Source organism: Vombatus ursinus, unplaced genomic scaffold, assembly GCF_900497805.2.
Source record: "Vombatus ursinus unplaced genomic scaffold, bare-nosed wombat genome assembly UNPS02014959.1, whole genome shotgun sequence".
NCBI classification, from domain to species: domain Eukaryota; kingdom Metazoa; phylum Chordata; class Mammalia; order Diprotodontia; family Vombatidae; genus Vombatus; species Vombatus ursinus.
Genome location: NW_020954737.1, coordinates 4,899,694 through 4,914,268, shown reverse-complemented (window position 1 = coordinate 4,914,268; position 14,575 = coordinate 4,899,694). Strand labels below are relative to the sequence as shown.

The window sequence follows — 14,575 nt, the reverse complement described above, 5'->3', positions numbered from 1 at the left end:
AAATTTTTTTTAAACAAAAAGTAAGGAAATCTCATTTTTTTAAAAATTTCCTGCCCTTTTTTCATTGAGGAAAAGAAACATAATTGATAAATACTCTTTTCTTGTTTATGAATAATACTTATTTAAGTTTGATAATTACCGAAGTCTCACATCACTAGACCTTAGTTGGCAAACAGCCCTCAAAACGAAGGGGCCTGAAAACATGTCCCTAAAAGTTACTGAGGCCTAATACCTTCATGTGTATAATTTGCTTTGAGAGGAAGGTAATACATGAATGTAATAGTTAAGTCGATGGTGAATTGAGTGCCGAATATGGAGTCAGGATGACCTGAGTCTTATTTTGTCAAAGATATTTATTAGTTGTGTGACCCTGGGCAAGTCACTTAGCTGGTCTTAGCCTCAGTTTCCTTATCTGTAAAATGGAAATGATAATAGCATCAACTTGACAGGGTTGTCATGTGAAGATCAAATGATAAATATGAAAAAAATGCCTTGCAAACTTTAAAGCACTTTATAAATGATAATTAGTAATGACTAGCTCAAGTTGGTGCAGTCTTCTAAGCATTCCCTTAATAAAAAAAAAATTCGTTTTTCCTTTGCCATAACCTTTGTTCAATATTGCTTATTCTCAAAGCATTTAGAAGCTAGGGTCCCAACAGGTCCATTGTCTCTCAATTGGACTGTGGATTTTCCATAGTCCATCATTTCCCCATGTCTTTCTTTATCATGTGAAAACCCTATTGAACCCAGCATTGATATTAATGTTCCCCACCTTCGTAGTAAAAATTGTAGGGGTTTTGGCCTAGTTTTTGCAAGGCCATTTCTTCCATCTCCCTGTATTCCAAATATTACCAGGTCTGTTGCTTTCCCCATAAGGAGAGCAAATCAGAGGTAAATTTCAGAGCAGAACTATCTCTGCTTCCTTAGTCTTTTGATTCCCCATAGGTCATAAGAATTTTTATTTCCATTCAAGGAAATGTCTTTTAGAAAATAATCTATATTCCGTTGGATCCTTATATGTGGAATCTCATGGGCCCACACAAACCGAAGAAACACATATAGTTGTATGTGTGAGCCATAAATATTAAAACAGTCCAAACATTTGAGCACCTACTGTTTATAGTGACTCAGAATTTATTCTGAATTTATATTTCTGACAATCTTACTTATTTCAGTCATTTGGCAATAGAGGAGTGCATAGTGATCAGGCTATAATAATAATATAATAGGCTATAACATTACCACCAGAGAACTGCCTAGGAGCAGTGGTATAAAGATCATTAAAGATATATAAAGGGGTGTATGAGGTGTTCAGGGAGATCTAGCACCTCTGGTGTGAGGGCTTGCTGAGCCCTTCTCAGGACTCCTCATCCACCTTTGGTGTCTACCTGACACTCAACTCTCACCTATGACTCCAAGAAGCTGTAGCATGTGCAGTGACCACACCCCGGCAAAACTGTCATGGCAGATAGGCTAACCCAGGTTGAGGATAACCAACAGGCCTCGTCTGTGAATGAAGGAATGTTCACCCCAAACATGTGAAGACTTCCCTGGACAGAATGAAAACAGTTTGTTCCAGCATCTGTGAAGGCAGCTGAAGCAGGCACTGTGGAGCACTTAGAGCTTGGCCAGACATTGAAAATGCCAAGGTCATCCTCTGCATCCCAGGCCATCACTAGTTATCTTGACTTTTGTCTTTCCACTGGGCTTTGATAACTCTGGAAGAGAGAGTGAAGGTGACAACTTTGTGCAACTCTTCCTCACTTAAATCTCATTCGTGCACAAGTCAAGACATTACCCCATGATGTCATTGGTCCTCTTGGAAAACAAAGAACAAACAAACAAAAATCATTAAAGAGTTGTGTGACTGGGAAAGGAAATGGGCTGATCTTGTAGTAATGTACAGAGCTCAGAAATGAGCAGCAGATAGCTTACCACTTTTCTTCCTATCCACACAGTCTCAGGATGTTGGGTGTTAACCTCACATAGAATGAATAGGTTATGATCTTTGCTGTTGGAAGGAGTTACCCACATTGATTGATCACAGATCCATCAAAGGATTCAAGTCTCTGCAAATCTCTTTCATTTCATTTCTATTGTCCTCCCAGTTTGGATCTTAAATGCCCTCGGGGATGATCTGGCTTAATTTGGTTTCTTGACCAGTTTTCCATAAACATTTTCCCCTTACTGCTTCTTGCTGTTTTATAAGGTGATGCTGCTGTAATCACCTGCCTTCTTCCTCTATGTTGATAGACAAGTTCATATTCTAAACAAGGGATTGATTGTCATTGACTTCTATTTCTCTCCATTCGGCAAAGAGATAAATTGTTTAGTCATTTTAATCATGTTCGACTCTTTGTGACCCCATTTGAGGTTTTCTTAGCAAAGATACTGGAGTGGTTTGCCATTTCCTTCTCTAGCTCATTTTACTGCTGAGAAAACTGAGGCAGACAGGGTTAAGTGACTTAACGAGGGTCACAGCTGCAAAGTGTCCTGAGGCCAGATTTGAACTGAAGAGGATGAGTCTTCCTGATTCCAGGCCCTGTGCTCTATCCACTGCACCACCTAGCTGCCCATAAGGGATAGAATACTTTCTGGCTAAGATGATTTCTAGGCTCTTTGGTCTCTACATTGTGGTGTATGGCTTGAACTTTCTAAGAAAGTGTTGGTAGTGTCTGTTATACCCTATTCCCAATTTTCTACAAAACAAGTTTGTTTGTTATAGATCTGATATAGATTGTCTCACATACCATATCTTCTCATTTTTACTCATCTAATTTCACACTTAGTTAAATGTAATTTGTCAGTAAAATATTACATATAACTTTGGACACAAGATATTTTAGAAATCGTTCCTATTTTTAGAACTTGTCTAAGAGACTTTTAATGGCATAGTAGATAGAGGACCGGAACTGAGGTTAGGAAAACCTCAATTTAAGTCTTGACTCTGACTCATACTTGCTCTGTGACCAATCACTCAGTGCCCAAAGCAAGTCTGTAAGCCTATTAAGTTACAGACAGGTTGCTGATTTGAATCAGTGAAGGGAATTTCCATTACTAGCAATTCCCCACACCAATGAAATCAGGGGACTGAGCAAAAAACTTTTTTCATTGCCTACAGTTACATAGTTTTTGCTGCTGGCCTTAACTATTATCCATTTCTGATCTCTGATCTTGAGCCCTTTTAAGGACTGCTCATCCACCTTTGGTGTCCACCTGGCACTCAACTCTCACACAGGCTTCTGCCTTTGCATTTATGCTCACTGTCCCCCTTCTTTCAAGGCCTACCCCTAATGCCACCTCCTCAATGAACCGATTAACTTGGTTCTCTCTGGAAGTGACTATTCCCACTTCTCAAATTCTTCGTGCCTATTTGAGTTTTCCTATGCACTTATCATATTCTTGTTTGAATTACAATTATTTGCATATATGTCTTATCTTCTAGTAGATTATAAATTCTTTAAGGACAGTTATACATACATATACACACACGTTTCTTATCTTCAGCCTCTAATATTGTACCATGGCAGTATTAGGTAGTGTTTGATGAGCTGGATTGAACTATAGCGAATGTTTCCTGTGTTTTCTGTACCTTCTCTATATCAAGTTCCTCACTAGCTTGTAAAACTCTAGGTAGTATAAAAGGTTTTGGACAAGGCTATTACTTACCTTTCCATGTGGCCATACTTAAAGCCTGAGTCCCAAGGTTTTGAAAGAAGAGAATTGACTTTAATTCATAGGTAATGGAACCCCAGTCTTCTAATGGTAATAACCATCCATATGTGGCTTGGATACATTGATTGATATCTTAAGTAGATATTTCATATTATTCTTTTCTGTCCTTAAAAAAACAGCTGAAAAACATCCCCCCCCCCAAAGCTGATAAAATTGTGGTCAATAAAAAGAATTGGGATTATTTTAGAAATACCACTATATTCATTGTTCCTTCTTTTTTTTATTTCACTTAATTTTTAAAAATAAAATATTTTGTAGGTGTTCTTAAAAAGTTAGAACAGACTTTGTGGTAGCACAAAAACAGGAAACATAGTGGGTATTGGGGAATGGCTGAACATTATATAATTATGTGTTTGTCATATATATACATATATGTACACACATACTGTGTATGTGTTATATAATTGAAATGGAATATTATCATTCCGTGAGAAACAACAAATTTTCAGCATCAGAGAACCCATGGAAAGAGCTGTATGAACTGATGCAGATAAAGGTAAGTAGAAGAAGTAGAAGGTGTAAAGTAAATGAAAAGAATATTAAAACAAAGCCAAACACTGAGTACTTAAAATAACCAATCTTAAGAGAAGATAGAACAGTCTATCTCCAGACACTCATACTTTTTGACCCAGAGATACTACTACTAGACAACAGTTCCAGAAAAGACCTATATATACAAAATACTTATGGCAGCACTTTTTATTGTAGCATAGAACAGGAAGTAAAGCAGGTACCCATCTGTTGGGGAATGGCTGAACAATACGGTATATGTGTGTAAAGGATATTATTTTGCCATCAAAAATGATAAAAGGGATAGATTAAGAGAAACCTGGGAAGACTTGTATAAATAAATACGTAATATGATAATCAACTTTGAAAACCTCAAGATCTTTTATCAGTGTCCTAACCAATTAGGACTCCAAAAGACTGATGACAAAGCATATTTCCTATCTCTTGGCAGAGAGGCAATGGATAATGAGAGGTGCAAAATGAGACATACATTTTAGGACAAAAAAATGTGTGAATTTGTTTCACTTTATTTTACTTAATTATTTTATTTGGAGAGGGGATGTGGGGAAGGTAATGATAATTTTAAAAAGAAAAGAAAAACATCAATCATACATTAAAAATCCACAGACTAGAGCAGAAGGAAGTTTAGAATGGGACACATACAAGCATGACAGTGTTGGTATTATGTTTATGTTTATACATATGTTAAAGCTATATAAGAGATTCATATATAATTCTCTTTCTGTTCTTTGTATATGGAAATGTTCATGTTTGTTGAGATTTGTCAAGCTTGTAATAAAGAAATTTTTAAAAGAAATGCATCTCCCTCTTTTTGGTAAAGGGGGTGAGGAGTACAATGTCTATGAAATGTCACCTTTGCTGTCATATAAGGTCACTGTTATCAGTTGCTTTTTTCTTTGTTACAAGAAAGGGATCATTGGAGAGAGGGTAATATATCGGAGTATATATAGAAATGGCTGTGGAACAAGTCTTCATATAACTTTTTTCATTATTCCTTTATTGCAAGGAATCCAAAAAAATTAGCTTTTTTTTGTGATAATGACTAGAAACAGGAAATACCTGTTGTTTGAGGAATAGACAAATTATGGTATATGGATATACTTAAATATTTTTACGTGATTAAAAAAAGAATATGAGAAATTCAGAGTAACATGGGAAGATTCATATGAACTGATACAGAAAGAAGTAAGCAGAATCAGGGGAATAATATTCACAAACTATAATAGTGTTGAACCTGGTTGGTGTTGATTTACCAAGTTTTGGGGTTTGTTTTTGTTTGAATCTTTATTATGAGGGAAGGTGGGCAAGTTGGGGTGTGTGTGTGTGTGTGTGTGTGTGTGTGTGAGTGATATTTTCAGAATTGAATTTGGTATTAAAAAAGGCATCAGTGGAGAGATTTTTTCAAGTAGCATTATCTACTTTAAAAAACCTGAAGTGATATAAGGACATAGTAGTTCCCTTTAACCAAAAATACCCCCTAAATTTTTTTAAGTTTTATTATAATTTTGACAAAATCCATAACAGTGGTGAATTCTAGTCTCCATATGTGGGGTCAAATTGGTCATCCTTGGAATATATTATTTTTAGGTTAAGAAAATAAAACTATCCCTTTAAAATGTGTGAAATACTCACTGGTGATAGAAAAACCTGACTTGTTAAATGTTTTTCATTATATGCAGAATTTACACAGAACATAAAGTCGTAATGATGAAAATTTTAGATTTTATTTACTTTTCCTTTTGAATCTCTACCTATATGCATGCATACTTTAAGCTTTAAAAACACATTTTGGACTCTTTGTCCTAACAGTAATTTCTACGCAGTCACTCAACATGTCCCTGCAGACCCAGCTGAAGGAGTCATTAAGGAATCAGAAGTTACTCAGGAGTAAGAATGACAAGCTCTTACAGGTGATTGAAAGCCAGAAAGAAGAATACAGGAAGTACGTCAAGATATTTCAAGAGAAAGACAAAAAAATATTTGAAAATAAGAAGCATTTTGAGATGGAGACTGCAAAGATTAAAATTGGTATGTATTTGACCTGTAGTAAATGATCATATTTTTGTTAAAAATGAAAACTAAAACTCTTTTATGTTTTAGAATTGGAGGAAGCCTTGGCCAATGTGAAAACCTACCAGTTTAAACTAGAAACATCTAGAAAGGAAAATAAGATCTTGGATGTAACATTACATCAGCGTGAAGCTGAAATTATCCGGCTAAAAGAACTAACCAGGTAATCTTCACTCTCATTCTTAACACGGTAATTGTCATATCTGACTATCTTATCAAAAGTCAAGAGTTGAAAAAAAGGATCTCAAACCCTGACTGTCTAACACTTACAGCATATCTTTAACTATTCCCAGCATCCTTCTGTCATTCAATTCAGTGTATTTATTTTCTCCTTCCACTGCTCAAGGCTGTTTTTTTGTTTTGTTTTGTTTTGGTTTGGTTTTTTGCTTTTTGGTGAGGCAGTCAGGTTTAAGTGACTTACTTGCCTAGGGTCACACAGCTAGTAAGTGTCAATTGTCTGAGGCCAGATTTGAACTCAGGTCCTCCTGACTCAAAGACCGGTGCTCTATCCACTTTGCCGCCTAGCTCGCTGCCCCCTCAAAACTGTTTGTGATATCATATGCCCTCTACTTTTGTATTATCATCAAGAAAAGGAGGTGAGATCTCCTTGACCTGCTGTTGAGGAACTCTTTCTGGATCAGCCTCTGTGCCTGCTTATTCCTGAGAGATCTCCTTTCCTATAATGGTAACTAGTAATAGTTACTAGTAACAACAACCTTGGTTTTTAATTCCCACTTAGTGACCTTCCTTTTGACAAGAATTACCTTGGCATTCTCATCTGTGATGTGTACTTTGTATCTGTGCACCAAACGGGATACTAAATAATCCACAGAAAAATACATTCCTCTCTGTCTCACTCCATCCCTAGCTGCAGCCAACCTTTAGGACTTAAAACATCTCAATGAGAGGGTTATTGTTCTAGGATTTTTTTTAAAGACCTCCTCAAAAGGAGATTCCAGAGTTTGCGTCAGTCATCTTCCCTAGTATTTAGTAGCCTTTTGCACTTTGCTTTTCATGACTTCCAGTTAACCTATGTTAATTTGGTAAATTGGACCTTTTAATGACTCAAGGAGACTAGCAGATACGCTTAGGCACAGGTATACATAGGATTTGGCGCAACTCCAAAAACAATTGCAGGTTACTATACACACAATTTTTAACATTATTTTGGGTCTAAGGTTTTTTTTTGTTGTTTGTTTTTGAGTCTGGGCTTAGGCATACTGGGCTTAAGCTCATGTTAATCTCAATAGGGTCAGTGACTTTATGGTATTTCGGTAATAGGCTTGAATCTACAAATAGTTTGTTGGTTTGTTTTTTTTTTTCTTCAAAGCTACTATCTTGAAACTGGCCCCTAGTTTTGTTTTGTTTTTTTAAACACTGGTGGTCAAGATTGATTTGTTTGTTTTGTTTTGTTTTTCAGTTTTACTTAGAAACTAAGAGATGCTGAAAATGGATGGAACAATAGCAATCAGTGTGTCAAATAAAATAAGTGTTCAAGCCCCCTCCTCAGTTTCTTGGTCAGAACTGACCCCAAGTAGACACAAGTGTTCTGTTTTTACTAACCTGTAGAGAGTAACTCCATACAATTTTTTGGAATATCTTTCCCATTTTTGTCAGGAGTGGTCAGAAACTAATATGTGAGGGCTGGCAAACGTCTCAAGCTTTTACTTACTTCATTCACCCCCATCCTACATAAACTTTTAAATGATTATAGCTATCATGATCACTCTTTTTAGATTCTCATGTAACTCGTGGTTTAAAATTATGCAAAAAGGGGTGAGAAATGGAGTGTAAGTAATAGAAAGTGTTCTTCTGAGCACTTGAATACTGCACCTGGTGGTTCATATTTAAATGGAAATACTTTTAATAAGTAGCCTCAGTGGAAAATATCGATTATTATGGAAATAGATAACTTTGTTTTCCAGATCACCATCCTTTTGTTGTTTGTTTTAAATTGAGAAATCTGTAGCTTTTGCTGTATGATCAAAATATGGATAATGTCTTTATTGGAATTATTTAGGGACGTTCTTTTTAAATGTGTAGAGTTTTTTGACTTTTAATTTGTAGAGTAAGTATTAATACTTTACATGTTAGCTTTACTGATATCCATTAAATTACATTTCCACAAATTATTTTTGATGATAGGATTGTGTCCTGTTCTCTTCCTGACTCTCAAATTTGTAACAGTATAATTTCCCAGTGCTTGATGACTAGTAGGAAATATATAATAAATGTTCCCTATTTTAAGAAAATCTAACATAGCAGTACAGAACTCCCAACCTTGTTAGTTAGAAGGTTCTTTAAAGATATGCTCCTCTAATTTATTTACATTTTTATAACTTTTTAAGCTATTTGGGGTTAGAGGATCAAAAAAAATTGCTGCTACTTACATAAAAATTAATCAGAAATAAAGAAAAAGCATTTTTGAAATTATAATGTAGACCAAGTGGAAAATGTTTGAATTTACATAAAGTTGGTTTATAGAAAACCAGATTCACCTGCACATAAGCCTTAGCCATGTTGTTCTGATAATAACCACTAGAGGGTAATATATTTTGAATGTATACTTCTAGTGGAAGGAAATAACATGCGTTTTGTTTGAGGTACCGTGAAAAAATTTAAAAAAAAATAGTATCTTAGAAATGAAAACTAGAGTGCCTTCTATCCCAACCCCCATCTGAATTATGAATTTTGTCTCATATCTGACAAGTTGTCATATAGCTTCCCACTTCCTGTATTTTAACCAAGTATGCAATTACAAGCCAGGCACTGCACTGCGGGTACAGGACCTGAATTCAGATCCCATTTCTACCACTTAGCACCTGTGTGACCTTGGGCAAATCGGTTCATTTCTCTGGGCTTGTTTTCTTATCCATAAAAGGAGGTTGAACTAGATGACTTCTAAGGGTCCTTCCAGCTCTACATAAACATACATGCATATATATATATATATATATATATATATATATATATAATCTGTGAATTCACATTTTACAAGAGATTATTTTCTGAATCTGTTTTTACATGAAAATATTACAGTTGAAGTTCTGTTGTCATATAGTCATTTACTTTCCCCTGCAAAGTCAAAAACATTCTAGAAATTCAGTGTTTTCCTTTATACTTTTAACCTATGTGTGGTTAAACTATCTGGGGTAAATTATTCCATGAAATCCAAATTAAACCTAAGCCATCTGTGACATTTTATTCAAAATGGAAATGAGCTATTGCCAAAGGAAAAATATACATTGGCCAGGAAAAATAACTAATATACCTAATTTCTCCCAACAGAACTTTGCAGAACAACATGACACAACTCCTCACAAACCTCAGTGTGACCAACACTCTCTATAAGCCTGAGAAAATGCTTACCAGATCCCTTCTAGACATTCATGAAAAACACCTACAGCATAAAAAATCTCCACCTCAGTTTTCCATGAGTCACCTTAAAAAATTAGAAAACAATCAAATTTATACTCACACAGAATCACCATTTTTAAAAGAAGATCGAAAAGGGAGAGTGCCAGTTGTGCCTTATGAAAATTTCCTAAACCCTGAAGTCTTTAAACACAAATCTCCAGGTTCAGCTAATGAATTAGACCTTGGGACTGTACCATATCATTCAAAGGTACTTTCAGAAGTAGGGAGTGAGATGGACACCTTAATAGATGATGAATCCGGACTGAATGATGAGACAGTTTACCTCCCATTTGCTGTAAGCTCCTCTAAAAAGAAATCCACTCCTGAAAGAGGAAGTCCATTGCCACAGAATAACGTCTCTAACTCCAAACTATCTGGCAACAGTGGAATTCTGGGTTCTGAAAAACAAAATGAGCCGCTTAAGCCCATCTCTTTATTTGCATCCTCAGAAGATGCAAAGGCTAGTTTTGAAAAGTTCCCTAATACTTCTCTGAAGAGCGAAACAGAAGCTGTATCTGAAAAGATAAGGGCAGTTAATGTAGAAGATGAACAACTCCTAATGAAAATAAGAGAGGTAATCAGTAAAATACCTGCTGACTTTGTGGACAAGTCTATGGGTCATCATAATACCTTGGAATGTCAAACTGCCACTTCGCTATTAAAAAATAGTACTCTCTGTGACTATAGCTTTTTAAATTCTGATTTAATGTCAAGAATGTCTGACTGGAGTATGTCTTCCCTCTCTTCATTCACTTCACATGATGAGCAGGACTTCAGAAATGGCCTTGCAGCATTGGATGCCAACATAACTAGGCTACAAAAAACTTTACAGACTGGCATGCTGAAGAAATGAATCTAAAAGAAAACAAAACTGAGTGTGTCCATTCTTCATTTGTTGCAGAATATTTTGATACCTTATGCTCTGTTTTTGGAGTGTCTGTACAATGAGTGTTTTATATTAGTTTAAATTATGGGTGGAATTAACTTATCAGTGGAATAAACTAAATTTATTATTGCATTAAATTGACACTATGAAATTTGTGAAATCTGTCATCTTGAAGAATTAATATTTTAGGGAACAAATATCCTAATTATCCAGGAGAGATTTGTGAATTGTGTCCAGCATTTAGCTGTTAAATGATTAAATTCAAATGTACCCATATGATTTGGGTAAATATGACATTGGTGACCATTAAGAATACATTTTCAGTTATGGTGGAGGTAGAAGCCAGGTTTCAGAAGGCTAAGGAACGTTAAGCTCGTGAGGAAATGGTAGTAGTAAGGCTTTTAAGCTTGGCAGAGGAATGGAAATAAGAAAAGGGAAATAAGTCCCCATGGGGACTTTGGTAATGATTGTTCCATTCTTCAGTTGTTAAACACTATGAACATTACTTGCCCTCTTAGAATAATTGTGACAGTTTGGACTACCTCTCTTAAATGTTCCAGTGGTTAAGGGTATGTTCCTGCATTGTCCACTGGAATCTTGCCTGAGAGCTCCAAAGTCAATACCAAAAGAAGAGATAGACTGTCTGACCCTCCATCACTAAAGGCTGGATAGGAAGCCAGTCACCTTACTGACCTACCACAGTGTGAGAAAGAAAGTTTAAAGGGAATTGCTCAGCTGACTGGGGTTCAAGTAATATGGTATGAAACTGAAATCGGGCTACAGGTTTCCAAAGGAAACATAAGGGTTGTAGTGGAAGGGAAGAGAAGGGGTATCTAAAGGCAGGGAAGGGAGAAAGTACTAAATAAAATCCTAGGGATGATGGGCAGTAACTGTACCCCTTGTCCTCTTGCATTCGTGGCTACCAAGCTTTGTGAGCTCCTTGTGCAGTCTTAGTCTGTATTTACTTGTTCTGTAGCGTAAAAGAGAAGGAAGAATATTTGGTGGAAAGCCCAGTTACTCAAAAGACAGCTGAAACCAGACAGGGTAGCTTATTAAGGGAGGAGAGATGATTGCATGTGAAATTGCTGGGGAAAGATAAGTGAGAGAGCAGAAGGGTGAAGGAATATTCTATGGTGGAATATATGTTGGGGTCAAGAGTGGAAAAGGGAAGCATAGGTGGGCAGAAGAGAAGCAAAAGGTGATGGGGAAAGAGACCAACAAGAGAAAAATAAGCAGGACCAGCCCTAGACAAAACCGAAGAAGTTAAATCTTTTGAGAGTTCCTACCTCTCCTTTACACCATCCTCATCCCCTATGACACCTCTATATATACATACTATGTTTCCATAACCCTCCTCCATACCAAACCTCTTACTGAGATGTTATTTGGTTAAGATCTGATTGAACCAATTCCATATAAATAATTGATATGTATACATAGCATCAAGGTTTTCAAAGCCCTTTACATTATCTCATTTGATTACATTTAAACCCAAAGTCATGAATAGTGGCATTTCAGATATCATGAGTACATTGAAGGATAGACCTTCTTTGCATTCCTCAAATTATATCACATAAGAATCCCAGCACATAAAGATATGAACAAGGTTGGGTCTGGAAAATATTGGGGAAGAGGGAAAGGGGACATGTATTTTGTGGAATATTTATCTAGCCTACTATTTTTCATAAGCTTGGCCCATCAGTGCAATAGAATTTGAGACTCCCTGATTTAAGGTGGTCGCTCATAAAGAGCATCAAGGCTTTTTTGACTCGTTCCTCTACAACCAACAGGGCTGGTTGCTTTAGTCAGGATGTGTGTTCTGAACTCCCCCTGCTGGTTAGACTTCATTACTTTGTGATCAATGCACCAAAATGGGATACTAATTAATCCACATAAAAATACATTTTTTATGGACTGATTACCCAATTTGTAGATTAGTTAGGTCTCTGGTTCCTCACCCTAAAGGTCTTGTACATTCCTTTTCTACTTATTATCACTAGTATAGGCTCTCACTGTCATCAACTGTTGGAATATTGGAATAGCTCCCTAACAGATTTTTGAAACACTGCTCCAGAAACCATGTCCCATCTTCCTGGAGGACTTGACCCACTTAATTTTGAAACTCTTGCCCTGGGACTAAGCTACCTTGATTGGTGAGAGTGAAAATGTAGCTGGCCCATTATATCTGATTGCCTCAGACCATGCTTCACATTCCATCCAGCTATCCCTATCTTGCCATATGCCCTGCCTCCATGCTCATACCCCCTTGCCACCTCTTGCTCTAGGCACAGTAAATCAAATCAATTCTCTCTCTGTGTTTCCACAGAGCAAAACTCCCTTCTCTGGTCACCACTCCCCTACAATGTGTTATCTTCCCCCATTAGAAATCGAGCACCTTGAAGGCAGGGACTGTCTTGCTTGTATTTGCTTATATTTGTATCTTCAGTGTTTAGCCTACTGTCTTAAACATAGTAAGTGCTTCATAAATGCTCTATATATTCATTCTCTCTCTCTGTCTCCTCTTCTCCCTCCTCTCTTTCTCTGTGCTACAGCCAGACTGAGTTGCTTACCACACATAACAGATGATGTGCTTTTCCACTGACGTGTCAGAGTTTCACTGATGCATCCTCTCAACTCAGCCATGCCTGCAAGGCTTGGATGCTGCTGCTGTAACAGTCTAAATTTTAGGTTTGACTTTTAAGTGTCTTTGATTCAGGTCAGCATTCCCCAACTGAGGGGTCCTGACATTGATGTACAAGGAAGGATAGAAGTGACAGTACTGGCCTGAAAGCCTCAAGCAAAAGTAGAGTCCTTAATGCCTCTCCCTACTCAGATGAGAGAGGGCAGTGAGAACAGAAGTTGGAACTAAGCAGCTCTGTGGAAAAGAGTTTAGCTTGGTGGTTCAGGTCCAGGTCCTCAGGTTCCTAAGCAAGTTTCAGAAAGAGAATGTTTTTTTTTTTTTTAGTTATAAAAGAAGAACCTCCAATTCTTTGAGTGGTATACACTATAAAATCTTTTAAACTTTTAAGGTTTTTAAATGCACTAAGACTTTTGAGTTACCCTGTATAAGCCTATGAAGAGGTGTTGGTTTTTTTAAAGGCAACTCACAATTTTGAGCAATTTAGAGGGTTTACTGTTTAAAGGGAGGCTTTGGAGGTAAATTATGAAAAAGGAAAATACTATCTATATGCACCAAAATATTTATAGTAGCACTTTTTGTAGCAGCCAAGAACTGGAAACGGAGCAGATGCCCAACAATTGGGAAATGACTTATCAAGTTGCAGTACTTAGTGGTATATAATATTACTGCATTGTAAAGAAACAAAAAATGTTATCCATGCAGAGGAACATGGAAAAACTTATAAACTGATGTAAAGGGAAGTAGGCAGAACCAGGAAACCAATACATACAATGACTACAACAATAAAAATGTAAAGATCAACAATAACAAAACAATTGAAACTAAATACTGAACTAAATTCAAACTATTGTAACCAAATTAGGTCCCAAAGAAAAGATTTGAAAACCCATCCCTTTTTTTTTGCAGAGGTAAAAGACTGTGGATATAGAATAATACATAAAATACCAGTCTTGGTTGATGTATTGGTCAGTTTTGATTAGTTTTTTTTTTTGTCTATATTATAAAGGTATGGCTCTGTGGAAGAAGGAACAGGGAAAAGTTTATTGTGAAATATGTGACATAAAAATGAATAGTAAAATGAAAATTAAATAAGACTTTTGGGTTCCTAGGGGGGCAAGTCTCAGGTTGTTTCCATCTAGTCCATAATTAAACATCTAAAAGCTTTACAGTAAATTGTCAGTGATTTCCAAAGTCTCATGTAAACTCCATTTATATATATATGTGTGTGTGTGTGTGTGTGTGTGTGTGTGTGTGTGTGTATATATATATATATATGTATATATGTAAAACTTTTT

At 36.3% G+C, this 14,575-nt stretch overlaps 1 protein-coding gene across 8 annotated transcripts in view; it reads left to right on the top strand.

Moving 5' to 3' along the window:
- Positions 1-10,749, top strand: part of CCDC14 (coiled-coil domain containing 14) — a 47,329-nt gene extending 36,580 nt beyond the window's left edge. For all 8 annotated transcript variants that reach the window (XM_027845124.1, XM_027845123.1, XM_027845122.1 and 5 more), the window contains 3 exons: positions 6,076-6,294; positions 6,367-6,499; positions 9,625-10,749. In XM_027845124.1, the coding sequence (XP_027700925.1) occupies positions 6,076-6,294; positions 6,367-6,499; positions 9,625-10,606 (1,334 nt within the window). In that variant the 3' untranslated portion in view covers positions 10,607-10,749. The remainder of the gene's footprint in view (positions 1-6,075; positions 6,295-6,366; positions 6,500-9,624) is intronic.
- The last annotated feature ends 3,826 nt before the right edge of the window (positions 10,750-14,575 follow it).